Raw genomic sequence first — 24,534 nt, 5'->3', positions numbered from 1 at the left:
GTCTTTGGTATCTTGGAAATTTCACAGGAGAGATGAAGAAAGTTCCATTTATTCCAGAAGCCACTGGTGTAAATCATATGCATCTGTGAGGTCAACCGATCAAGAGTTTTAAGGTGTGTGGTCATCACCTGAGTGAGCAGCTTGCCCTTGCACGCTCAAGGGAGCCAGCTGAGTGTCGGCCATGCTCGGTGGCATAACAAGGGTTAGGGCTCAGGAAAACTGGGTAGTTTCTTGTTAAGCTCAGGCTTATCAAGAGTCAGAAGGACTCAGGTAGACTTGTATTTACACTCCCAGACCCATACAGATAGATGTAGAAGAACACGATCATTTCTGTTCTTCACAAAGTACTCAGGACTTCGACAAGAAACATCACAAGTTTACGTAAGTGCCCATTTTCATATCAATTTATGAATTCAAAATTCCTCTCAAAAAGAATAGGAGATACTGCTTTTAGCCATCAATTTCGGATGGGAGTACGAACACCCATAGGAAATTGTAATGGTGTTCTCCCTAGGTTTTAAATTCCTCTTATCCATTTTTGACATTTTCTTCTCCATCATATACTAAATTCTGCCCATCCTCATATTAATTTACTATTCTTACCAAATACCTTTAAACTATTTGTATACATGTACATATATTAAGTTGAATCTTACGAAACTCATAACATTTGATCATTTTGTTTGAAAATGTTTTTTTCATGTGCTTGAACCTAATAAAATCTGAACTTTAGCTGGATGGCTGTACCTCCTTATGTATAAACTATGCCGTGCTTTCTGCTTTACTTCAACAGGGAGAATGAAAATGCTTACTCTATTCACCACTTCTTATGCATCCTTGCAAAACTGTGCTTGCTGACTCCTGGTAAACGTCATGAAAATATTAAAGGTGTAGTAATTTCCACAAATACAGTATATAACCAGAAAAAGTCTGGTCCAAACTGGGCAGATTGAAGTACATTACCCATCTACCTAACTGGAATAGCCTATCCTAAAAGATAGTTTTTGCAGGCTTACGGTCAGGTCTAGAATCAAAAGGTCAAATATAAAATACCAAAGCATGGGGCTTCCCTGGTGGCGCAGTGGTTGAGAGTCCGCCTGCCGATGCAGGGGACATGGGTTTGTGCCCCAGTCCGGGAAGATCCCACATGCCGCGGAGCGGCTGGGCCCGTGAGCCATGGCTGCTGAGCCTGCGCGTCCGGAGCCTGTGGTCCGCAACGGGAGAGGCCACAACGGTGAGAGGCCCGCGTACCAAAAAAAAAAAAAAAAAAAAAAACCCAAAGCATTTTCAACTGGAAATTCTACTTCTGTGTCCTCAATGACATTTAATATTATAGAGGGCCCACCCTGAGACCCCACACTAAGCACCAGTAAAAGAGGTATGCCCCAGACCTTACCTTTAAGAAAATTAACATCTTTCAAGAGATATAAAAATATAAATAATGAGAAGATATTCTAAGTATTGTCAGTTTCAAACTGGGACAGAATAAAATGTAAAAAGAAGACAGCACTTGAGAAATCTCAAAATGACTTCAAACATTAAGGGCAAAGAGCCAAATACAAGTGTGTGTCGAGCCTACATTCAGTCACTACATTAACCAAAGGTTCTGGATTGAAGGAGTCCTTTTATCACCCCAGAAGCAGTGATTAGAGATCCTCCAGGTCAGTTAGATCCACAGCCACTTTCAAGAACAGGGTGTCATCTTTAATGTAGGTGTTCTTGGCATTCTCCAAAGTGGAATGAGCCACGAAGCGTGGACAGCCAGAGGCAATGTTCATCTCCCCATCGGGTCTTTTAAAGCTGCTGCTATTGGGGTCAGCCTTGAAGGTCTCCATAATGTGGTTCCTTTTGCCACTTTGGTCCAAAAGCATCAGGGTCACCCTCTGCCTGAATGGCCACTGCAACAGTGAGTCAAACTCCCCTCGCATCACCACAAAGTACAACGACAGGTGCGTCCCCTTCCCGGACCCGTCCCCATTCAGGTACGCTCTAGCGCAGAGCCTGTAGCCACACCGGCTGGTGTAGAAGGGCTGGCTGAAGATGGATACTGTGTGTCCATCCAGCGCCTCCTTCTTCTTCAGCTTGTAGTCTGTGACCTTCCAGATGAGCTTTCCGTTATAGCAGGCACTTTCTAGCAGCTTAAATCGCTCTTCGTTTTTATTCAGCTGTGCTTTATGGATATTAATGTGGGCATCATGTTTGTTAGTCTCCCCTTCCAAAACAACTGCAAGGAAAAAAAGACTCTGAAGGCCTTAAAGTTGTCTTTAAAATTTGCCCAAAGAGGAATTTTGTTATCCGAAGAGAACCAAGAAAATTCTGACATCCCAAAGATGAACTGAATTCAGTGTCCACCAATGGACAATTCCTATTAATAATATCAACTCCGTGATTCTTGTGTCTTGGCAAGATTGGCACCAAGAAAACCCAAATGCGTCCTCTTGATCTGAGGCTCACCAAAGTGTTGAGAAGATGCACTCTGTACTGAGCTAGAGGGCATCTGCATGGTAAGCCCCATGCTTTCTAACTGGAAGGCTTTGAAACAGCCAAGCCTGTCTCTTTTTCTATACTTAAAACAATGTTCCCACCACATCTTTCCCCTTCTCATTTTTGTCTACTCTCCTTAAAAAACCATCACTCCGTGTTCTTGGAATTTCCTGGCCCATTTCCACCCCTTGCTTGTTCCAGCTCCCGCTCATGGCCCTTCATCATTTTTGCCTGAGTGGCCAGAACCTCATGCTGTTCTGTTTCACAAATACCAGGTTCAGCCATTATTGATCCTGGACAGCTGCTTGTTTCATGAACGCATGTAGAAATAATGAATCACCAACAGATAAGTATAAAACATTAGACATACCTAATCTTTGATCATGGGTTTCTAGCAGGGTGATTTTCTGTTTCACTGTATCAATCGCTTCCACCAAAGGCCTCAGATCAAATTTACTTTGTTGCTGGTTAGCCATTTGTAATAACTGACGCACCTGAACTTCTAGCCAAGCGGACTTGTCAATGTGACTGGCAAGAACCTTTCAGTACAAAGTGGATCATCATGTCAAAAAAATTTGAGTAGTTCGTTAAGTTTATATCTTTCAACTCAAACATTTCACCTTTAATTAATCAATTAATGAAATGAAAAATGCACAGTCCAGAAGAGAAAATTCAATGAGGATCTCAGAGAGATGAGTCACCTAATAGTTTCCTCCCCCTCCACAGCATCTCTGCTCCTGTTTCAAATCTTTGAACTGTTCTTCATCTGAGTTTTACTCCTCCCTTGGTGTCTCTCCTCTTGGTTCTCTACCCTGTCTTTATATTTCTGTTCTCTCCTTGCCTTATCACTTCCTTCTCTTAGATGCTACTCTTCTGATTCACTCCTACTCTGCTAGAAGGCAGAGAATGCGCTGGAAGAAGGCCCACCTGTTCTGGCCTGAGCACTACAGGTGGTACAGAAGTGCCTGAGCTAAAGCCTGAACATTTGGTTGCTCTCTTTAGATGGAAAGGACTAAATAAAACTATAACTATATTTCTCCTCCACTCTTACCCTTAGTGCCTTCATTCTTGACTGGTTTTTGTGTTAGAAAGAGGTCAGAATTGAGATAATAACATATGGTGGATTTCCTTTTTTCTACACACACTCACACACACATCCATATGGTATGCTGACAAATATGGAAATGATATGGCCTACATTTTCTGGGATAATCCAGATTTCAAAAAGATTGCCCATATCACATCTTGAAATATTTTCCACTGTAAATTTTATCATCACAATAAAGTCATTATTCTTTAGGAATTTGTTTATGGTTATTTAACATTCATGATTCACAAAGTAATTTTTGCTATGTTTTAGTGATGTTTAAAACATTTTCTTCCCAGGGGAATTAATAGTTTCACTTTGTTGACTACAAAATGCAGGACTACAGACGCTCTCAGGGAATCTGAAATCAAGTGACTAACATCAGCCCAACATTGATTACAGCCCTAATTGCCATAAATTATAGAAAAGTACTGTACCAGTGTAAACATGTACTAACATTGCTAAATGTACTGGGTTATGTAAAAGAGGACCTTTATTCTTAGGAAACACATACTGAAGTATGTAGGGGGAAAGGGCCATAAGGTAGACAACTTACTCTCAAAGGGTTCAGAAAGAATACCCAAGGGGGGCGGGGGGGAGGTGACAGGGACAGGGTGGGGGAGTTTGGGACAAGAAGGAGGAGGGGGGAGATGAATGAAGCAAATGGGACAAAATACTGACGATGAGTGAATCTGGATGCAGAATATACAGGTGTTCTTTGCACTATCTTATTCTTGCACATTTGAAATTATTTCCATTTAAAAATTAAAAGAAAAACCCTCACGGCTAGTTGAAGGCTAAATCTTGATTATGAATAGAAAGGCCATTTCTCACCTGTATATTTGAGAGGAAAGTTCCATTTTTGCCAAACAACTGTGCAAACTGCTTGAACTCCTTTTCGAATTTCTTTACGGTTTCTGCTAGCTGCTGGATTTTACTTTCTTTTTGTTCTAGGCTCTTATATAAGTCAGAAATCTAATAACAGGAATATGAATGAGGTCATTGAACTGTATGCACACAAGTTAAAATTTAAATATAGTTCTAGGAAAATATTGCAGGTTAAATATTTCTAGGAAAGATATACACACATATATTTATAGAAAATATTTACAGGTAGATTACCATATAATTCTAAGAAATGTTCGCAGGTGCTTCTGAAAAAAAATAATAAAGAAAAGAAAGATCCATAGATTCCTCATCAGCCTTTTCTATATGTAACCCACTTTGATGGCTCATCTAATGCTAGTGACACCACTTGACTAAATTTGCCGAACTGGTTCTCCTCTTTCATTCAGCATGCACTTATTAAACAACCGCAGAGTCCTGATCGCCGTACCACATTAGATGCTGTATGCACAGCATCGATAGTAATAGCTGCAATTTGCTGAGTCTGTCAAACCCTTATATTCCTTAGCTCTTTTAATTCTCAAAGAACCCTATGTGTTGGGTATGACTATCAGTTTCACTTTACAGATAAGGAAACAGAGGCAGAGCGTTTAAGTAACCTGCCCAGCATACCGCTAGCAAGTGGTAGGCAAAACACACCACCTCTCAGAATTTATAATCAATTTGAGGGAAATAACCAAAAACCTTTGCGTGATCCTCGACAACTCTTCTCTTATCCCTACACCCACTTAATCAGCAATACCTGCCAACTTTAGCTCCTGACACACAACAAAACAACTCTTACATCCATTTCTCATTGCATCTCATCTTGTTTCAGCCTGCGTTATTTCTCACCTGGGCTGCTACGATAGCTTCCTAACAGATCGTACACTGTCCCTAACAAACACATACCCGAAAAGAAGCTCTATGGGAGCTGGACTGGCATGAGTCCCACCGTCCACTGGAACCTCAACAACTGGGCTGGTGCCTGGCACCAGGAGGTGCTTGATAAATGTTTGTTAAATAGATGAATGAATGAATGCTCCCCCTGTCTTTAGCCTTGTTTTCCTCCAAATCATACTCCATACTGTGACCAGAAGAATAAGTGACAAATCTGGGCTGGTCACCCCTCCTATTTAACCATCTCTAGTGGCCTTCTTTTACAGGCTGTACAGGGCCCTACAAAATCTGCCCCTGGCCACCTTTTCAGCCTCATGCCCATTCGCACACTCCACACCTTCTGTTTCAGGCCCTGCTCTTGGTCACTTCCTCCTTCACCTAGAAGCGACCACTTTTTAAGCCTCAGTCAAGGGCATATCCTCCCAGAAATACTTCCACACTAGTACCACCTACCTAGGCCACCTCTTAAGTTCCATGACATTCTGACCATACTCTAGAAGCATAACTTACCTTCATGACTCATTGCTTTTTTGGGGGTTAATTTGGTCATTTTTTTCTCCACTAAATTGCTGAGGCTACATTTCACTTATTTCCAGATCCCCAAAGCCCAGCACAGCGCCTGGCACACAGAGGGCATTTGACACATGTTTTATAAATGAATGCATAAGTGGCTGCAATAACCATCTGATCTCTGGCCCCCAAATCTACTTATACCCCAAGAGCTGACTCCCACGTGTGCACCAGACATCCTTGACCAAAAGCAAACTCAGTGTCTCCTCTTGCCCCGCTCCCCTCACGTCTAACCTGTTCCTGTGTGCAGTGCCCATCTCAGTTAATAACATTACCAAGTTCCCTGCCTTAACTACAGCATGTGACTCCAACCTGCAAAAGTCTCTCAATGCCCTCCCTCCATCCCCACTGACACAGCCTTGGTCAAGCCTTCACCTTCGGCATCACCACCACCCACTACCACCTCCAGTATCACTTCCCCTAATACTGAACTGCTTATTGTTAGCCAGGCACTGTGCTAAGAGCGCACATATATAATTTGACCCTCACTACGACCCCATTTTACAAATGAGAAAATTGTGGAAGACAGAGGTTAAGTAGCTTGCCCGAACTCCGATGTGTGGAGCCAGGTCTCGAACCCAGGCCTTTCTGGCTCCAGGACCCTCACCCATCAATTGCCAGGCTCTACTGCCACACTGGCTAGTTTACTGCAGCATCCTTCTGCCTGGTCCCTCTGGCCTCATTCTCTTCTCTCCTTCTATCCATCTTCCATGCTACCACAAGCTGTCATATTTTTAAAGCCAAACAATTAGCTGACCAAGTATCTTCCTATTTAAAAACGTCTTTTAGATCCTTATTACTGGCAAACATTAGTCCAAACTTTGGCCCTTAAATCCTTTCTGAAATAGAGCAGAATATGAATAAGTTAAAAAATCACTGAATGTAAAATATTTGAAACTTCTTAGCTTACATGGAAGGCCAATGCAGTCTGGACCCAACACACCAGTCTTCAGCCTTTCCCTGTCTCACACCTGGATGTCTCTCTACCCCCAAACCCCATTTCCTTGGACCATCAGTCTCTCTCATGCCTCTCTGCCTTGGCATAAACTTTCCCCTTCTGGAATATCCTCTTTCCACAACATTTTAACTGACGGACCTTCTCTTCCTTCAAGATGATGCAGCTCGGATGTGTTACCTTGAAAAGCCTTCTGCAACTCCCACAGGGCAAACTGCTGCAGCCTCTGTACCCCAACACAGGGCACCCCCATTGCACGTCCCACAAGGCACAGCATCTTATCTGTTTTCATTTTTGTGAGCTCTTCAAGGGTACGTGCCGTGTCTTCCTTGACTCAGTGTCCCTAGCAACTAGCATTGTACCTGACATATGGCACGTGTTTGTTGGATCAGTGGATAGACGAATGAGGCAACTCCTACAGAAAGAACTTGGGAATGGCTCCTAGGCAGCATGCCTTCCACCAGTTACAGTTTAATCAGTCTTTCTAATTTTCTCCACGATCTGACCCTGAAACTCACACACCTACTTTAATATGGAATCAGACACCATAAAATAATCTGCAGCCGTAAAATTCAGCTCCCTCTCTGCAGCTGGATGGTTTTCTTCCCTACCTGGGCTTGAAAAGTCTGATCCTCTGAGATGCCCTAACAAAATAATGAACTTTTAGAATAATTACTCAATAGAATCAGCATTTATTGAGGTCCACTATGAATATTCCAGGGACTACGGCTGGCATTTGCACACATAATTTCACTTGATAATCACAACCCAGTGAAATAAACATGTACGTATGCATTGATTGCAGTGTAATAAATATGCACGTATGAGTAGGTTGCAAAGTTAATAAGTTAAGACTTATTACAAAATATATAAAACCCACGATGCCTAGAACAGATAGTCAGATGTTGTTTCATGGTAATACTGATTTCATTTAAAAACGCCAGACATCTACTAGGTTCCTGCTAGGTGCCAGGTAATAACCACAAGGTGTGTGGATAGGCTGCAGAGAGGCAGTGTGGTGTAACACGGGGAGCACTGGACTGAGAATCAGGGACATGGGTCTGAGATTGAATTCTGTCCCTTAATATCACAAACACATCAAAATTTCTTTGAGCTTAGTTACTTCATCTGTTGGTTGAGGGGGCTGAACCCAAAGATCTCAAAGGTACTTTCCAGTTTAATGTGCTACAAGCCTGTGAGTCTGGCCACTTAGTAGAAAAACATCTACCTCCAGTTGACTTATCTGAAACAGAGAGGAATATAAAAATACCAACAAGTACAAATCCTAGCGATTCTGTTGCCTCCCTTTATACTTGAACCCTTGAATATTTACCTGTTCTTCTAACTGGAAGTTCTTTTCTAAAACCAGAAGCATGTGGTCCCGTAAGGCTGAATGCTCATGCTCCTGCAGGTTTCCTCGTTTATCCTTTAATATGAAGAGAAAAATAAGTCAGGTTGTTGAAAGGCTCCCAAAATGAGGGTGGTGGTGGGATATTCTGCTAAAGCAGAACTTTAACAACTTTGCTTACTTGTCTCATGGTGGGTTGCAGAGAGAATGACCCCTCCCAGGTCCCTTTTCCAGCTTTAGGATTCTACAGTACCCATGACACACTTACAGAGAGTCAGGCCACTATCAAAGTTCTCAGCACTAATTTCGTTCCTTGCCCTGGAGTATATGACTGAGGGTTAAGTGTAGTTATTACCACCTCTCAACTATTCCCACGTAAAACTTACCTCCTTGGTGGGTTATCTCCCAGATCAGTTTTAAGCCTCCGTTAGTTCTCCCTCCTACCAAGCACACTTCTCTACCGCCTTCTATCACTGTCCTTTTATCGGGCAGAAGGTATGCAACCTAATTGTAATTTCAGCCCATGCAAATTTGTTGCCTTCAAAGTCAAATTATATGTTTGCAAGAAGAAATGCAAACTTCTTCCCTTATTAAAATTCCATTGCAGACTGCCTGCATTACTAGTAAAAGCAAATGGTATGGGTGGCCCATAGACTCTAAGCAAACACTCATCATCAATTTCCCTTCAGTTTAGGGTTGGCCCCTCCTCCAGAGAACTCCCCCAGCCATCCCCAGCAAGTCCTAGAATACAATCCAAATGGAAGTTTGGGCCTAACTGTAAAGAACATTCCTTTTAGGGACTTCCCTGGTGGCGCAATGGTTAAGAATCCGCCTGCCAATGCAGGGGACACAGGTTCGATCCCTGGTCCAGGAAGATCCCACATGCCGTGGAGCAACTAGGCCCGTAAGCCACAACTACTGAAGCCCGCACGCCTAGAGCCCGTGCTCCGCAACAAGAGAAGCTACCACAATGAGAAGCCCACGCACCGCAACGAAGCCCCGCTCACCGCAACTAGAGAAAGCCCACATGCAGAAACAAAGACCCAAAGCAGTCAATAAATAAATAAATATTTTAAATAAAATTTTTTAAAAACGGAGATTCCTTTTAGAGCTGGAAAACAATTCTGTATTTTGTGCGCAAGGAAGGTAAACCCTATCCTTTCTTCAGCCAAGATAATCACTGGTTTGCTATGTGACACATTTATGGACTCTTCACTGATATTTTAAAAAAGGTTTCTCATAAGCGTTTTTTAAAATAAGAGAAATATATGCTTATCTCAAACAATATAGCAAGATGTAGAAGAAAAATAAAAGCCCCCTTCTCTCTGTCTCCACACCCAATTCCCTAATCTCACTACCAGAGTCAGTGAAGATACATACACAGTGAGATCATACTGTATGTAATTTTTAAAATATATACCTCATTCTTTTTATCAGATGCATAGTATTCCAAAATATGAAAAAATATATATATATAATTATATACTCAGTACTTCAGAGATGGACTTACAGGTTGTTTTTCATTTTTTGTGGGTTTTTGGATTTTTTTTTTTTTTTGGCTATATACAATAGTCCCCATTTAGCCACTGTTTCAATTTCTGTGGTTTCAGTTACCCACGGTCAACCATGGTCCAAATATATTAAATAGAAAATTTCAGAAATAAACAATTCATACTTTAAATTGTGAACTGTTCTGAGTAGCATGGTGAAATCTTGTGCCTTCCTTCTCCGTCCTGCCCCAGAGGTGAGTCAACCCATAGTCCAGGTATCCAGGCCGTACATGCTACCCACCCATTAGTCACTTAGCCATCTTGGTTATCAGATAAACTGTTGCAGTATCGCAGTGCTGTCATCAAGTAACCCTTATTTAGTCGATAACGGCCCCAAATGATGCTGGCAATTCAGATATGCTCCTACTGTGCCTAATTTGTAAATTGAACTTTATCACAGGTATGTATGTATAGGGAAGAAAAACACAGTATATATAGGGTTTGGTACTAACCATGGTTTCAGGCATCCGTGGAGGATCTTGGAATCTACCCCCATGGACAAGGGGGGAGTACTGTAAATACCTTTGTTTGCATGTGTGTTTGTATATGTGTGTAATAATTGCATACTTATGAAAGGGTATCTGTGAAATAAATTTCTAGCAGTAGGATTGCAAGGTCAATGTGAGGGTCACATTTTATTTTCATAGATATAACCAAACCTCAAAAAAGTTGGTATTAGGTATTATAAATTTTATGTATATATAAATTATTTGTTCTGTTTCTCTGGAGAACCCTGACTAACACAAGTATTAGTATTATGTATTGTATACAAGTCTTTTTTTCTTTTTTCTATTCTGTTTATAGTTATTATAAAATATTGGCTATATTCCCTGTGTTGTATTATATATACTTGTAGCTTATTTATTTTATACATAGTAGTTTGTACCTGTTAATTCCCTACCACCATCTTGCCTCACCCTACTGGTAACCCTAGTTACAAGCGCCAGTCTTAAAGTTTCTCAGAAGTGAATGTCCTTCTGCATCTTGAATGGAATCAAGAATAAAATGAACTCAACAAATGAATTATACAGTAGAAGGTAGACAGAAACAATCATTCCATACCTTTACAGTACAGCCATAGTGCTTGAAAGGACAGTCTTGTTCAGCTTCAGGACACACAGCAAGGTGTTCATCCACCTACAAAACAGACAGCCTCATGCTAGAGAAATGCATCCCCGACTCTCCAGCTACCTGGTATCACTGCAGCAAGCAGGGAGCTATGGGTGGCTTGGGAAGAAGGGAGGAAGCACCATGCTGAAGCCTGGGGGAAGGAGAGCTAAGATGAAAACAGAGAAGAATTCTCAGGGAGAAGGGGAGGGAAGACAGAACCATGGTTATCATGAGGATAATTTAAGCCTTGGGCCCCTGCTTATGGGGTTTGATCAAACACACACCACAGTGATTACTGAAACTCTATCTTACATAAAATCTACTAAGAGAATTATTTACAGTTACCTCAGTTCTTGGAATAATCTGCAAACACTTGTTGGGACAAGATACTGGGTACTCAGGACACAAGTTTTCCTCATGATTCTGAAACAGAAAAAGTGTGCTGAAATAAAGCCAGCCTTGCTTCCAAAGGCTCCCTGTATGGCCTCAGAGTGTGTATACGTATGTCCCTTTGGGGATCTATGCTATGTGGCTTACCCTCTGTAGGAAGGTATGGCCTAGTTCCAAAAAGCGTTCTAGATGGCTGCACTTCTTGGTATAAGTGAATTCAATTCAGTTCAATTTTCCAATTCTTTTAAAGAAGGTCAGAGGACGTGGGACTGACAGAGGACAGACTATGGGAGTCACTGGCTTGGCTCCTTTGGTACAGGTAAAGGGTACCCCATGCTCTCGTCTTATGCCGGCATCCTGCCTCTCCAATTAGGTCAGAGCATCTTGAGGACAGACAGTGTGGTCACCTCCTTGGGACCCAGCGCCTAGCGTCACTCCTGGACCACTCACACTCAGCAGGTGCTCAAACAACATTTTTGCCAATGATACATGAATAGAGTCCCACCAAGAAGGTTTTTAGCTTTTTATAGAACCCTCAGATGAAGTTATTCTTTAGACCTCTTTCTGCATAAAAATAAATCCAGAAAAGTGCTTCTGGTATCCCACCTGATTCACTGTGACCACTGAGGCAGAATTTAGTCCCATAAAGATGATTCTTTTTTTTTTTTTACCTGTAGATTGATGACTGCCACATCCTTTTTGCAATAAAGGCATTTTTCCTCTCGAAACGGACAGTCTGCGCTCAAATGCTCTTTCAGATCTTTGCGAAGGACTGGCTCCCGACAGCTCTCATTAGAGCACTGCACAGCTTGGAATAAGCAGTGCTGAAGGTGGTCCTGTGACAGAAAACAACAAGCCAGTGGGGACCCACTGAGCAGGGCAGTGGGAGAGGAAGCCTGGTGCAAGGCCTAGTGAGGGAGGGAGGGAGGACCCTGGGGCAGCAGGAGAAAGGACTGCGGGGGTGGGGGGCAGGGGGCACAGCCTCTGTCACAGGCTCTCTGCAGAGGCCACCCGCTGCCTCTGCTGAGCACAGGGCATGGAGAAGGCTGCTTGCACGGAGGCTTGTGACAGCCAGCCTTGTTTGGAGGACAGGGGAAGATGCGTGAGGAAGAAAGCATGCCGGGTTTATCTTTGATTACCTATTAACCTGCTCATATTCTCAGGTTAGCTCTTGAATATTTTCCTTAGACACGCCAATTAATTTACCAGCTCCTCAAGGACATTTCTTTTGTGCACCCTCCATCCCCACCTCCAGCACCAAGTACTAATCTCTGCACAGCAGATGGTAAAAGCCGGAACAGAGGGCAAAGAGGGAAGAAGAGAAGGCTACCTCCTAAGTAAGTGAAGGAAGGGGAAGGACTAAAGGAAAGAAAGGGAGGGAGAGGAAGCTGTTCCAGAAGTGGTAAAGAAAACGATAGAGGAATACAGGATCACAGGCCCAGGAGAAGCTGGGATGGGTCATCCTTGTCAAGTCAGGAGATGTTCTTGACCAGAATATTAGAGAATGGTGCCTCAGACAGTGTTCTTCATGTTACAGATTTTTAAAAGCAGGCATGTCTTAACAGAACCTGTGGATAACACTGCAAGTTACTGTGGTGCTGACAAGGTATCAAAATCCTAAGGAGTTTGTTCCCCACCACAAGATCCTTTAAAACAGGGTTGGCAAGCTACGGCCCTTGGGCCAAATCTGGTCTGCTACTTGTTTCTGTAAATAAAGTTTTATGGAGAACAGCCACACCTATGTCTCACATAGTGGCTATGGCTGCTTTCCCTCTGAGATGGGAGAGTCACGTAGCTGCGACAGACACTGTATGGCTGGCAAAGCTTCAAATATTTACTATCTGGCTCCTGACAGAAACAGTTTGCTGACCCCTTAAGAGAACACACAGTTTTACTAGAGGATGTAAATAAATATTATAGCTGTTCTCCTTTGCCTCTAGTAATGAGAGACAGTGACAACTGACATCTACATCTTCTCCAAAATCCATGGATGCTACCCCTCAGCTCTCACCAAAACCATCAACATTCATCAAGACTCTGCTACCTGTGAGATCCTACACCTTACTCGCAAGGTGAAGGAGAACAGGGAATGAGAGGAAATACAAAAGAAACAGGTGAAAATAAACCAGCCACTGTTCTCCAGAAGCTGAGGATCTGGTCACTAGAGCTGATCAATGAGCCTCATTTCCTGTACAGGCTTAGTGACAACAAAGTTGGTAAAGAGGCCCTGCTTGCTCTAGGACCTGACTATCAAAACAAGTGGCGAGGGACTGTCTTAGGAAAACACAAAAACCTTCTGTGAACTTCCAAAGAAATTCTTGGGTTAACAAGGGAATCATTTACACATTTATGAGCTCAGTGCCTAGGGGTGTAGAGGCACGATGGGGAAAAGATTGAATCACCTGCAATACATTCCAAAACGTGTGGCTGGGAAGGGAAACTTGTAGCATCCTCCTAGCAATTCCCTGGAAGCTAGAGATGCTTGCCTCGTATTCATTCATAGCGTGATTGAACCTGACATGGGCTTGCTGTGGCGGAGCCACGTTTCCTGCTTCCCATTTAACAACCTTCCACCGCTGGATGCAAGAGCAAGGTAGGACAGCTTCATCTGAAAGGAACTCGACAACCCTTCACCTCCCCTACACCTCGTTTGTTTGCATCTCATACCAGTGCTTCGCCTTTACACTACATTCTAGCTCTGTTCTGGTCTGTGTCGTCTGCCTAGATCACAACCTCTAAGACAGCAGGGCCCATAGTGGCTAGGAGACACCCACCCCAGCACCTGCAAATGCTTCCAGGCAGGGACCCTTACAATTGTGTCTTTCTGCAGTCATGCCCTGGCTCCCATCCTAGGAATCCCAAATCCTTCACAGTTTCCCGAAAATGGCGTGTCCTTGCTCGACCATTTCTTTTGCCCAGCATGTCTCACATCTTCTCTTTTGGATCAATAACCCTAACCCACAAGTTAAGGTCTAGCACACATGGTATGTCCTCCATGTGTTCCATACAAAATGAATCTCTTCACGTGAGATTAATTTCACACCTTAGCCCTCGGTGGGCTGCACTGTAGCCAAGTGTACCTCTAGACAAGAATTCTCTGAGGGCAACCCAATGAACCTCCGTACCATGCTTAGCCCACTAACTGTCACATAAAAATGTTCAGTACGTGTCACTGGAAAAATAGCAAAGGCAAATATTGTTCACCAGTAATACCAACCTGGTATCGTCCCAGAATAACCTTGGCATTACATCCAGGAGCATTTTTGCAAAATACATATAAATTGAGGACTTCTCTTCTGCAGCAATTGTCTTTAAACACCTAAAAGATAAACAAAGTAGGTCTCACACACTCCAAAGCTTTAGAGCAACATGAAGGAAGCTATTATTAATTTGGTCTTCAAGTACATCTCAAAAGTTGGGTGGAAACTTCCAGTCAGTGGTTGGAATGGAAATACCAGATTCACCACCATAAAAGAAAAGGCTGTCTCAGATACATCTGACAGGCCACCAAACATACAAGCCAGGTAATTTAATGCTTAGTGCAGTAGGCTGAAGCTAGGAGAATCTCGTGGTGAACTTGACCCCACATGCTCAAAGGTCAAGAGGTGGGGCTGTGGATGAGGGTGATGCTTTCAGCTTCCTGTCCCAGGGTGAACGTCTGCATTAGTCATCAGGTGGTGTCACTGAAGCTGTGCTGACTTATTTTTCAGCACAAGCCAGGGGTTGGCAAACTTTCTCCGTAAAGGGTCAGAGAGTAAATATTTTCAGCTTTGCCAACCACGTTGCAATGTTCTCTGTTGCAACTATTCAACCCCACTGTACCCGATACTTAAATGAATGGGCATGCCTGTGTTCCAATAAAATGTCATTTATGGACACTGAAATGTGAATTTCATATAATTTTCACATGTCACAAAACATTATCCTTCTTTTGAATCATAAAATAAATTTTTGTTTTGAAATAAAGACTCACAAGAAGTTGTAAAAAATAGTACAAAGTTCCTGTGTACCCTTCTTTTGATTTTTTTCAATGATTTAAAAATATAAAACCATTCTTAGCTCACAGGCCACACAGAAACAGGTGGTAGGCTGGATTTATCCCAACAAATCCTATGTTGTAGTATGCCAACCCCTGGCCTAGTGCGTGAGGCAGACACAAGTACAACTAAGCATTTGGAAAAGGCATCATAAGAGCAGAGAGAAGGAGCATGAACATTGGACTAAAAAGACAAACAATTCACTTAAAAAATGGGCAAAGGATTTGAATAGGAATCTCTACAAAGAAGATATCCAAATGGCCAAGCACATGAAAAAATGCTCAGCATCATTAATCATTAGAGAATCAAAACCACGAGATACCTCTTCATACCAACTAGGAAGACTATAATAAAAAAGATGGACCACAACGCATTTTGGTAAGGATGTGAAGAAGTTAGGACTCTCATACCTTGCTGGTAAGAATGTAAAATGGTGCAGCTGCTTTGGAAAATAGCCTGGCAGTGCCTCAGAACGTTAAACACAGAGTTACCATGAGACCCAGTCATTCCGCTCCTAGGCACACACCCCAGAAACATGTACACTTTAAAGGCAAATTTTATGGTAAATGCATTGTATCTCAATAAAGCTATTGTTAGACATAATAATAATAAAAGAAAGTTTTAGAGACTAAACAGATGAGAAAGTGATTCCAGGAAGCAGGGTGTTTCATTTCTGCAAGTGACTCGTGGTAACTGGAGCTAGTACCAGAAGAGGGTAAAGAAGAAGTGGGAGAAGAATCCTGGGGGGGTCAGTAAGGACTCAAACTAGCCTCTCTCAAAGAGGGGTGGGAGTGGGGTCCCACCTTACCCCACAGTAGAGGAATATGGACTCCAAGGAAGGTCCCCCTCCCGTTCTTCTGCTCCAACTTCTCTGTCCAATTCAACCCAGGACACTGGCTGCTCCGTCACCCAGAGAACTGCTAACCCAAAGCACGACTGTCTTACCTCCTGAGATTTGATCACCTCCTTATCTACAGGGCAGAGTGGGACTGCGTTTAATTCTCTGGAAAGAAAAATCAAAATGAAGCCAGAATTAAGGGTTGAACTCAACAGCCCATCCAAAAGCAGCCGCAGCGCTTCAGCCACCCCCTTGCAGTTCCCCCTGAGCAGGCCAGGCCCCGTCTTTATTCATGCTGTTCCCTCCTCCCAGAAGAGGCCCCCCAGTACCCCAACTTCAGCACCTCCTCAGTCTGCCTGAGAAACTCCCATTCATCCTCCAGGATGTGAGTCAAAGAGGGAGTCCTGCAGACAGGGTCCCTCGGCAGCCTTGTGCTATCACACTGTACCCCAACTTGCACCTTCACTAGAACATAGAGGGTCCTCTGTCACACAGGACCTCCAGCTCTTCACCTCTGTGCACTAGAGCTTGGTTTAGCGGGGTGTCTGGAACACACAGGTGCTGAATGAACGAACCCAGGAATGAATGAGAAGGTGCTGTGATAACCCCCTTTGCAAGCTTGGGAGGGTACAACTCCCGTGGCGTCCCTGTATAAACCCCCAAGGCCTGCTTCCATGTCTCTCCTGGTCTCCACCTCAAAATGGCACAACCCACGTTTTACAGCTGCCGGGGAGTCGGCAGAGTATCCACGGCGGCAAGGAACCTTCAGATGCGACACCACCTCTGCCTCAAGGCAAGGAAAGGTCAGGGCGCCTACAGGAAAGACCCCCATGAGATACAGGTCCTTCCTCACAGGGACTGTGCACTGAGGTCTGCCTTCATGTGCAAAACAGGTGTGGTCTGAATTTTCAGAAAAGGTGACTATCAATAAGACGGAGAAAAATGAAGTTTATTCCTCAGGCTCTCAGAGAAGGGTGCTGGGAGGGCCCGTCCTCATATTCGTGGTTCTGTGGCCAACCACAGCAATTCCCGAAACCACGATTACAGGTGAGCGGCCACAGATGACAGGTAGATCCCAGGAACAGCCCTGTCCGCTTCTGGCCGGAGCGCAGGCCCTGAGCGCTCACCTCAGGGACAGGATGCAGTGCTGGCAGAAGCGGTGCCCACAGCCCGTCTGGTGGGGGTTGTGAAGCACTGAGCGGCAGAAGGCACATCTGTAGCGCTCTTCCAGCTGCTCCACAAACTGGTACTCTGCATCTGGCTCAAAGTCCAAAGACGTGGAGTTACCAGAATTCTGGCGGATGAAGCCACAGGGGACACCTCCTTGCTCCTCAGAACAAGCCATTCTGGGGGATCAGGAGAAGAGAAGGAAAATTCAGTGTGCGAACACCACAGCAACTACAGCCATCAGGTGTTTGAATCATCTGTTCCCTGATTAGTGAACATCACCCACAGGGTCATTCTGTTATGACTTTGTAACCATAGTAACAATCTCCTGCCACTGGAGGGCTCCTGCAGAGGGGAGGTGGCTTCGGGGCGCTCAGCGGGAGGCTGGACCAGATAACTTCTAGCGCGATTCAGTGAGACTTCAGCCCACTGTCCATCAAAAGGATGCTAAATTATCCTTCAGTGTGGCTACATGCTTGGGCAAAATATAGCCAGGTGTTAACTACATTCTGAGTAAACTCTGGTTATGGATTTTTCTTCCACTCATTTGAGAAAATTGAAACAAACGTTTTGTTAACATTTTTTAGAAGCAAGAACTTTGTATACCAGTACATTCCTTGCAAAATACATAAATACACCACCACCACTAAGCCACACCATTTCTCACCTGAGCTAAATAAAAGCCCATTAACTGCTTTCCCCTCCAATCCATTCTCCATACAGCCAGGGTGATATTTTCAAAATACAAGTATGATGGAAGATTATCTCCCCTCATCATTCAGTGGCTTCCCAGCGCTCTTAGGTTAAAGCCCGTGGTGCTAAGCAGGCTACAAGAATGCATCCTCCCCACCCAGTAGCATCCTGGACCTCTCCTCCCCTTGCTTCCTGCACTCCAACTACACAGGCCTTCTTTTAGTTCTTCCAATATATCATGCTGTCTTCTGCCACAGGGCCTTTGCACGAGCTGTTGCCTCCGTGCTTCCACTATCCCCTTCCAGGCCTCCTCATTTAGTTAACTCATATTCATGCTTCAAATTTCATTGCAAGCTTCATATTCTCAGGTAAGCCTTTTCTTCTCCCCCTGGTCTGACAGTAGGAGGTCTACTCATCAGTCTGTAAAACATGCAAGGCTTCCAGGGAGTGGCTAGGGGATAAAGGTAAGTGTGTGTGGGGGGGGTGGATTTTTTGCTTATAATCCTTTTGAATTTTTGAATATGGATATATTACCCATCCAAATATTTTAAAAATATACAAAACCAAAAACCCATTCATCCACTGGTATATCTGTCATAGAACCAGGTCCCATTCCTTCAGAGCAACGCTTGATTTGAGATTGGACACGCACTTGTGTGGTTATTTTATTCATATCTATGCTCCTCGGTGACACACAGATAGCATCTGGTCTTGCTCACTGTTGCGTTTCCAGCCCCTGGCACTAAGCCAGGCGTGGAGAACAACTCAGCTATTTGTTGAGTTAAAGTTATTCAATGGACTTTTTGTGAGACCCTCAGCAGGGCAGCTCTAAGTAGTACTGGCCTCTAACATAGTGATTCTTTTTTTTTTTCTAATAGATGAGGGAAATTAAGAGGTGCAAGCTTCCAGTTACAAAATAAATGAGTCATAACATAGTGATTCTTAACCTTTTCTGAGCAAGGACTTCCCCTGGCTTTGAAGATTTGATGAAAACTCTAGACCTTCTCCCTATAAAATAGCACACAGATCTTACATGTGTACCCTTAAGGACCCTTGGGACCCTCACCAGTGGTCCCCAGGTTAACAACAGTCTGTCTGCCCTGCAGGCATGCTGCTACTTTTGGCACAGTGCCAGGAGTCGTGGTTTCAGTGTCTGCAAACAGTGAAAGGATGGGTGGTCCTTGGGGGTGACATCCCTCCATGTGGCTGTGGTACAGGAAGGCTTGGCCTTCAGGATTGCTTGTTCTTGGGATCCCTCATGATTCTCCTGGAGCTGACAAGTTCAGCTGGGCCTGGGAGCAGCTGTGTGGCCTGACCACATAGGCAAGAGATGGGCAGCCCCATTCAACCCTGCCCAGGTCAGCTGCTGAGTCCGGGCTGTGGCCTGGATGAATGGAGCAGAGGAAGCAACTGGCCTCTTTCAGCAAATAAAGCTTGCTCTCTGGAGAAGCCCAGCAGACCAGGGGATTTTCTTCTTTGTCCTGGGGTTTGAGACCAAAGCCCCACGTTTTCCTCCCTGCATGTTTCCTGCAGAATTTCAAGGGTGGTAGGTGAGCAGAACAGGATGTGATTGTTCCCCCTTTAACGTTGTTTACTCTTGAGATTTAACAAAAAAGTTTTAATTATGATGATGAAGAGGCACAGCACTTGATGTACACAAACAACCTAATAACCAAGACTCACCTTTCTCTCAGAGAAGGGGGAGAACCTATTCCAAACTGCCCTAATCTGTCCTGTGTCCTCTAGTCCCAAGGGAGGAGAACAATTCACGTCCTATGCCCCTGTAGGATTCTCTCTCAAGATCACACTCGTGTCTATGTCACAGAGCATCTAAATTTGGACCCTCAGAGATATACTCTAGAGCAGCAGGTCTGTTGAGCCCCCAGAACAAGGGAGTAGGATGTACAAAACTCAGTTTGGGTTCCCCTCCACTACATTCTATCCTCTTTCCTAGCACAAGAATTTAATGTGCTCATCTGTGTCTCTGTCTTTCTCTACCTTCCAGTCAATTTTGCTGTGAACCAAAAATCACTCTACAAAATAAAATCTCTTAAAAAATGTGAGGACAACTAGGGCACCTACTAGGCACTGGTGAGGGACCACAGACACCTAAGTGCACAGGAGGAACCCCCAGCAACCAGTTGTTTCAATTATACTTTTATTTTTCCTAATATATTTTTTATCTTTCTTATTTTTATTATATTTTTTTGCGGTACAAGGGGCTCTCACTGTTATGGCCTCTCCCGTTGCGGAGCACAGGCTCTGGACGCACAGACTCAGCGGCTGTGGCTCACGGGCCCAGCCGCTCTGCGGCATGTGGGATCTTCCCAGATCGGGGCACGAACCCGTGTCCCCTGCATCAGCAGGCAGACTCTCAACCACTGTGCCACCAGGGAAGCCCTATATTTCTTATTTTACTTTGTTCTTTATTCTTTGATATTTTACTGCTCCTTTTGTTTCTTTGTTTCTTTTTTTTTTTTTTTTTTTTTACCACACCACAAAGGCTGTGGGATCTTGGTTCCCAGGCCGGAGGTCAGGCCTGAGCTCCTGTGGTGGGAGCTCTGAGTCCAAACCGCCGGACTAACAGAGAACCTCAGACCCCAGGGAATATTAATCAGAGTGAGGCCTCCCGGAGGTCCTCATCTCAGCACCAAGACCTGACTCTATCCAACTGCCTGCAAACTCCAGTGCTGGACGTCTCAGGTCAAACAACTAGTAAGACAGGAATACAGCACCACCCATCAAAAAAAAAAAAAAAAGAAATGACAAAAACTATGTTACAGACGAAGGAAAAAGGTAAAAACCTACAAGACCAAATAAATGAAGATGAAATAGGCAACTTACCTGAAAACGAATTCAGGGTAATGATAGTAAAGATGATCCAAAATTTAAAATACTCTAGAAGGAATCAGGAGCAGAATAACTGAAACAGAAAAACAGATAAATGAGCTGGAAGATAAAATGGTGGAAATACTGCCAGGGAGCAGAATAAAGAAAAAAGAATGAAAAGAATTGACTACAGTCTCAGAGACCTCTGGAACAACATTAAATACACCAAGGTTCGAATTATAGGGGTCCCAGAAGAAGAAGAGAGAAAGAAAGGGTTTGAGGAAATATTTGAAGAGATAATAGTTGAAAACTTCCCTAAGATGAAAAAGGAAATAATCAAGTCCAGGAAGCACAGAGGGTACCAAAAAGGATAAACCCAAAGAGAAACATGTCGAGACATATTAACCAAACTTTCAAAAATTAAATACAAAGAAAAATATTAAAAGCAGCAAGGGAAAAGCAACAAATAACATACAAGGGAATCCCCATAAGGTTAACAGCTAATTGTTCAGACTCTGAAAGCCAGAAGTGGGTGGCAGGACACATTTGAAGTGATGAAAGGGAAAAACCTACAACCAAGATTACGCTACCTAGCAAGGACCTCATTCAGATTCGATGGAGAAATTAAAATCTTTACAGACAAGCAAAAGTTAAGAGAATTCAGCACCACCAAACCAGCTTTACAACAAATGCTAAAGGAACTTCTCTAGGCAGGAAACACAAGAGAAGGAAAAGACCTACAAAAACAAACCCAAAACAATTAATAAAATGGTAGTAGGAACATACATATTGATAATTACCTTAAATGTAAATGGATTAAACACTCCAACCAAAAGACATAGACTGGCTGAATGGATACAAAAACAAGACCCATATATAGGCCGTCTACAAGAAACGCACTTCAGACCTAGGGACACATACAGACTGAAAGTGAGGGGATGGAAAAAGATATTCCACGCAAAAGAAAATCAAAAGAAAGCTGGAGTAGCATTTCTGATATCAGACAAAATAGACTAAAATAAAGACTATTAAAAGAGATAAAGAAGGACAATACATAATGATCAAGGGAACAATCCAAGTAGAAGACATAACGATTGTAAATATTTATTCACCCAACATAGGAGCACCTCAATACATAAGGCAAATGCTAACAGCCATAAAAGGGAAATGGACAGTAACACAATCATAGTAGGGGACTTTAACACCCCACTTTCACCAATGGACAGATCATACAAAATGTAAATAAATAAGGAAACACAAGGTTTAAATGACACATTAAACAAGGTGAACTTAATTGATATTTATAGGCTATTCCATCCCAAAACAACAGAATACACCTTCTTCTCAAGTGCTCATGGAACATTCTCCAGGATAGACCATATCTTGGGTCACAAATCAAACCTTGGTAAATTTTTAAAAATTGAAATCGTATCAAGTATCATTTCCAACCAGAATGCTATGAGACTAGGCATCAATTATAGGAAAAAAACCTGTAAAAAATACAAACACATGGAGGCTAAACAATACACTACTAAATAACCAAGACATTGCTGAAGGAATCAAAGAGGAAATCAAAAAATACCTAGAGACAAATGACAATGAAAACACAACGGTGCAAATCCTATGGAAGGCAGCAAAAGCAGTTCTAAGAGGGAAGTTTATAGCAATACAATCCTACCTCAAGAAACAAGAAAAATCTCAAGTAAACAACCTAACCTTACACACAAAGCAATTAAAGAAAGAAGAACAAAAAACCCCAATATTAGCAGAAGGAAAGAAATCATAAAGATCAGATCAGAAATAAATGAAAAAGAAATGAAGGAAACAATAGCAAGGAACAATAAAACTAAAAGCTGGTTCTTTGAGAAGATAAACAAAATTGATAAACCATTAGCCAGACTCATCAAGAGAAAAAGGGAGAAGACTCAAACCAACAGAAGTAGAAATGAAAAAGGAGAAGTAACAACTGACACTGGAGAAATACAAAGGATCAAGAGAGATTACTACAAGCAACTATAGGCCAATAAAATGGACAACCTGGAAGAAACGGACAAATTCTTAGAAAAGCACAACCTTCCAAGGCTGAACCAGGAAGAAACAGAAAATATAAACAGACCAATCAAAAGCACTGAAATTGAAACTGTGATTAAAAATCTTCCAACAAACAAAAGTCCAGGACCAGATGGCTTCACGGGCGAATTCCATCAAACATTTAGAGAAGAGCTAACACCTATCCTTCTCAAACTCTTCCAAAATATAGCAGAGGAAGGAACACTCCCAAAATCATTTTACAAGGCCACCATCACCCGGATACCAAAACCAGACAAAGATGTCACAAAAAAAGAAAGCTACAGGCCAGTATCACTGATGAACATAGCTGCAAAAATCCTCAACAAAATACTAGCAAACAGAATCCAACAGCACATCAAAAGGATCATACACCATGATCAAGTGGGCTTTATCCCAGTTATGTAAGGATTCTTCAATATACACAAATCAATCAATGTGATACACCATATTAACAAACTGAAGGAGAAAAACCATATGATAATCTCAATAGATGCAGAAAAAGCTTTCAACAAAATTCAACACCAACTTATGATAAAAACTCTGCAGAAAGTAGGGAACCTACATCAATATAATAAAGGCCATATATGACAAACCCACAGCCAGCATTATTCTCAATGGTGGAAAACTGAAACCATTTGCTCTAAGATCAGGAACAAGACAAGGTTGCCCACTCACCACTATTATTCAACATAGTTTTGGAAGTTTTAGCCACAGCAATCAGAGAAGAAAAATAAATAAAATGAATCCAAATCAGAAAAGAAGAAATAAAGCTGTCACTGTTTGCAGATGACATGATACACTACATAGAGTATCCTAAAGATGCTACCAGAAAACTACTAGAGCTAATCAATGAATTTGGTAAGGTAGCAGGATACAAAATTAATGCACAGAAATCTGTTGCATTCCTATACACTAATGATGAAAAATCAGAAAGAGAAATTAAAGAAACACTCCCGTTTACCACTGCAACAAAAAGAATAAAATAGCTAGTAATAAACCTACCTAAGGAGACAAAATGCCTGTATGCAGAAAACTATAAGACACTGATGAAAGAAATTAAAGATGATACAGAGAGAGGGAGAGATATACCATGTTCTTGGATTGGAAGAATCAACATTGTGAAAATGACTATACTACCCAAAGCAATCTACAGATTCAGTGCAATCTCTCTCAAACTACCAATGGCATTTTTCACAGAACTAGAACAAAAAATTTCAAAATATGTATGGAAACACAAAAGACTCCAAATAGCCAAAGCAATCTTGAGAAAGAACAACGGAGCTGGAGGAATCAGGCTCCCTGACTTTGGACTACACTACAAAGCTACAGTAATCAAGACAGTATGGTATTGGCACAAAAGCAGAAATATAAATCAATGGAACAGGATAGAGAGCCCAGAGATAAACCCATGCACATATGGTCACCTTATTTTTGATAAAGGAGGCAAGAATATACAATGGAGAAAAGACAGCCTCTTCAATAAGTGATGCTGGGAAAACTGGACAGCTATATGTAAAACAATGAAATTAGAACACTCCCTAACACCATACACAAAAATAAACTCAAAATGGATTAAAGACCTAAATGTAAGGCCAGACACTATAAAACTCTTAGAGGAAAA

General features: G+C 42.6%; 1 protein-coding gene across 1 annotated transcript; it reads right to left on the bottom strand.

Moving 5' to 3' along the window:
- Positions 1-1,604: 1,604 nt before the first annotated feature.
- Positions 1,605-17,499, bottom strand: TRAF5 (TNF receptor associated factor 5; the record flags this gene model as incomplete). Its single annotated transcript, XM_082833408.1, has 10 exons — positions 1,605-2,224; positions 2,855-3,023; positions 4,406-4,546; positions 8,215-8,307; positions 10,842-10,916; positions 11,235-11,312; positions 11,951-12,115; positions 14,497-14,598; positions 16,262-16,319; positions 17,282-17,499. The coding sequence occupies 10 exons, from the start codon at positions 17,497-17,499 to the stop codon at positions 1,647-1,649; spliced, it is 1,677 nt and encodes a 558-aa protein (XP_082689534.1). The 3' UTR covers positions 1,605-1,646.
- Positions 17,500-24,534: the final 7,035 nt, after the last annotated feature.

Source organism: Leucopleurus acutus (assembly GCF_964270905.1).
Source record: "Leucopleurus acutus genome assembly, chromosome: 2".
In the NCBI taxonomy this organism is placed as follows: Eukaryota; Metazoa; Chordata; class Mammalia; order Artiodactyla; family Delphinidae; genus Leucopleurus; species Leucopleurus acutus.
The sequence above is the reverse complement of the archived record's forward strand: the minus strand, read 5'-3'. Positions and strand labels throughout refer to the sequence as shown.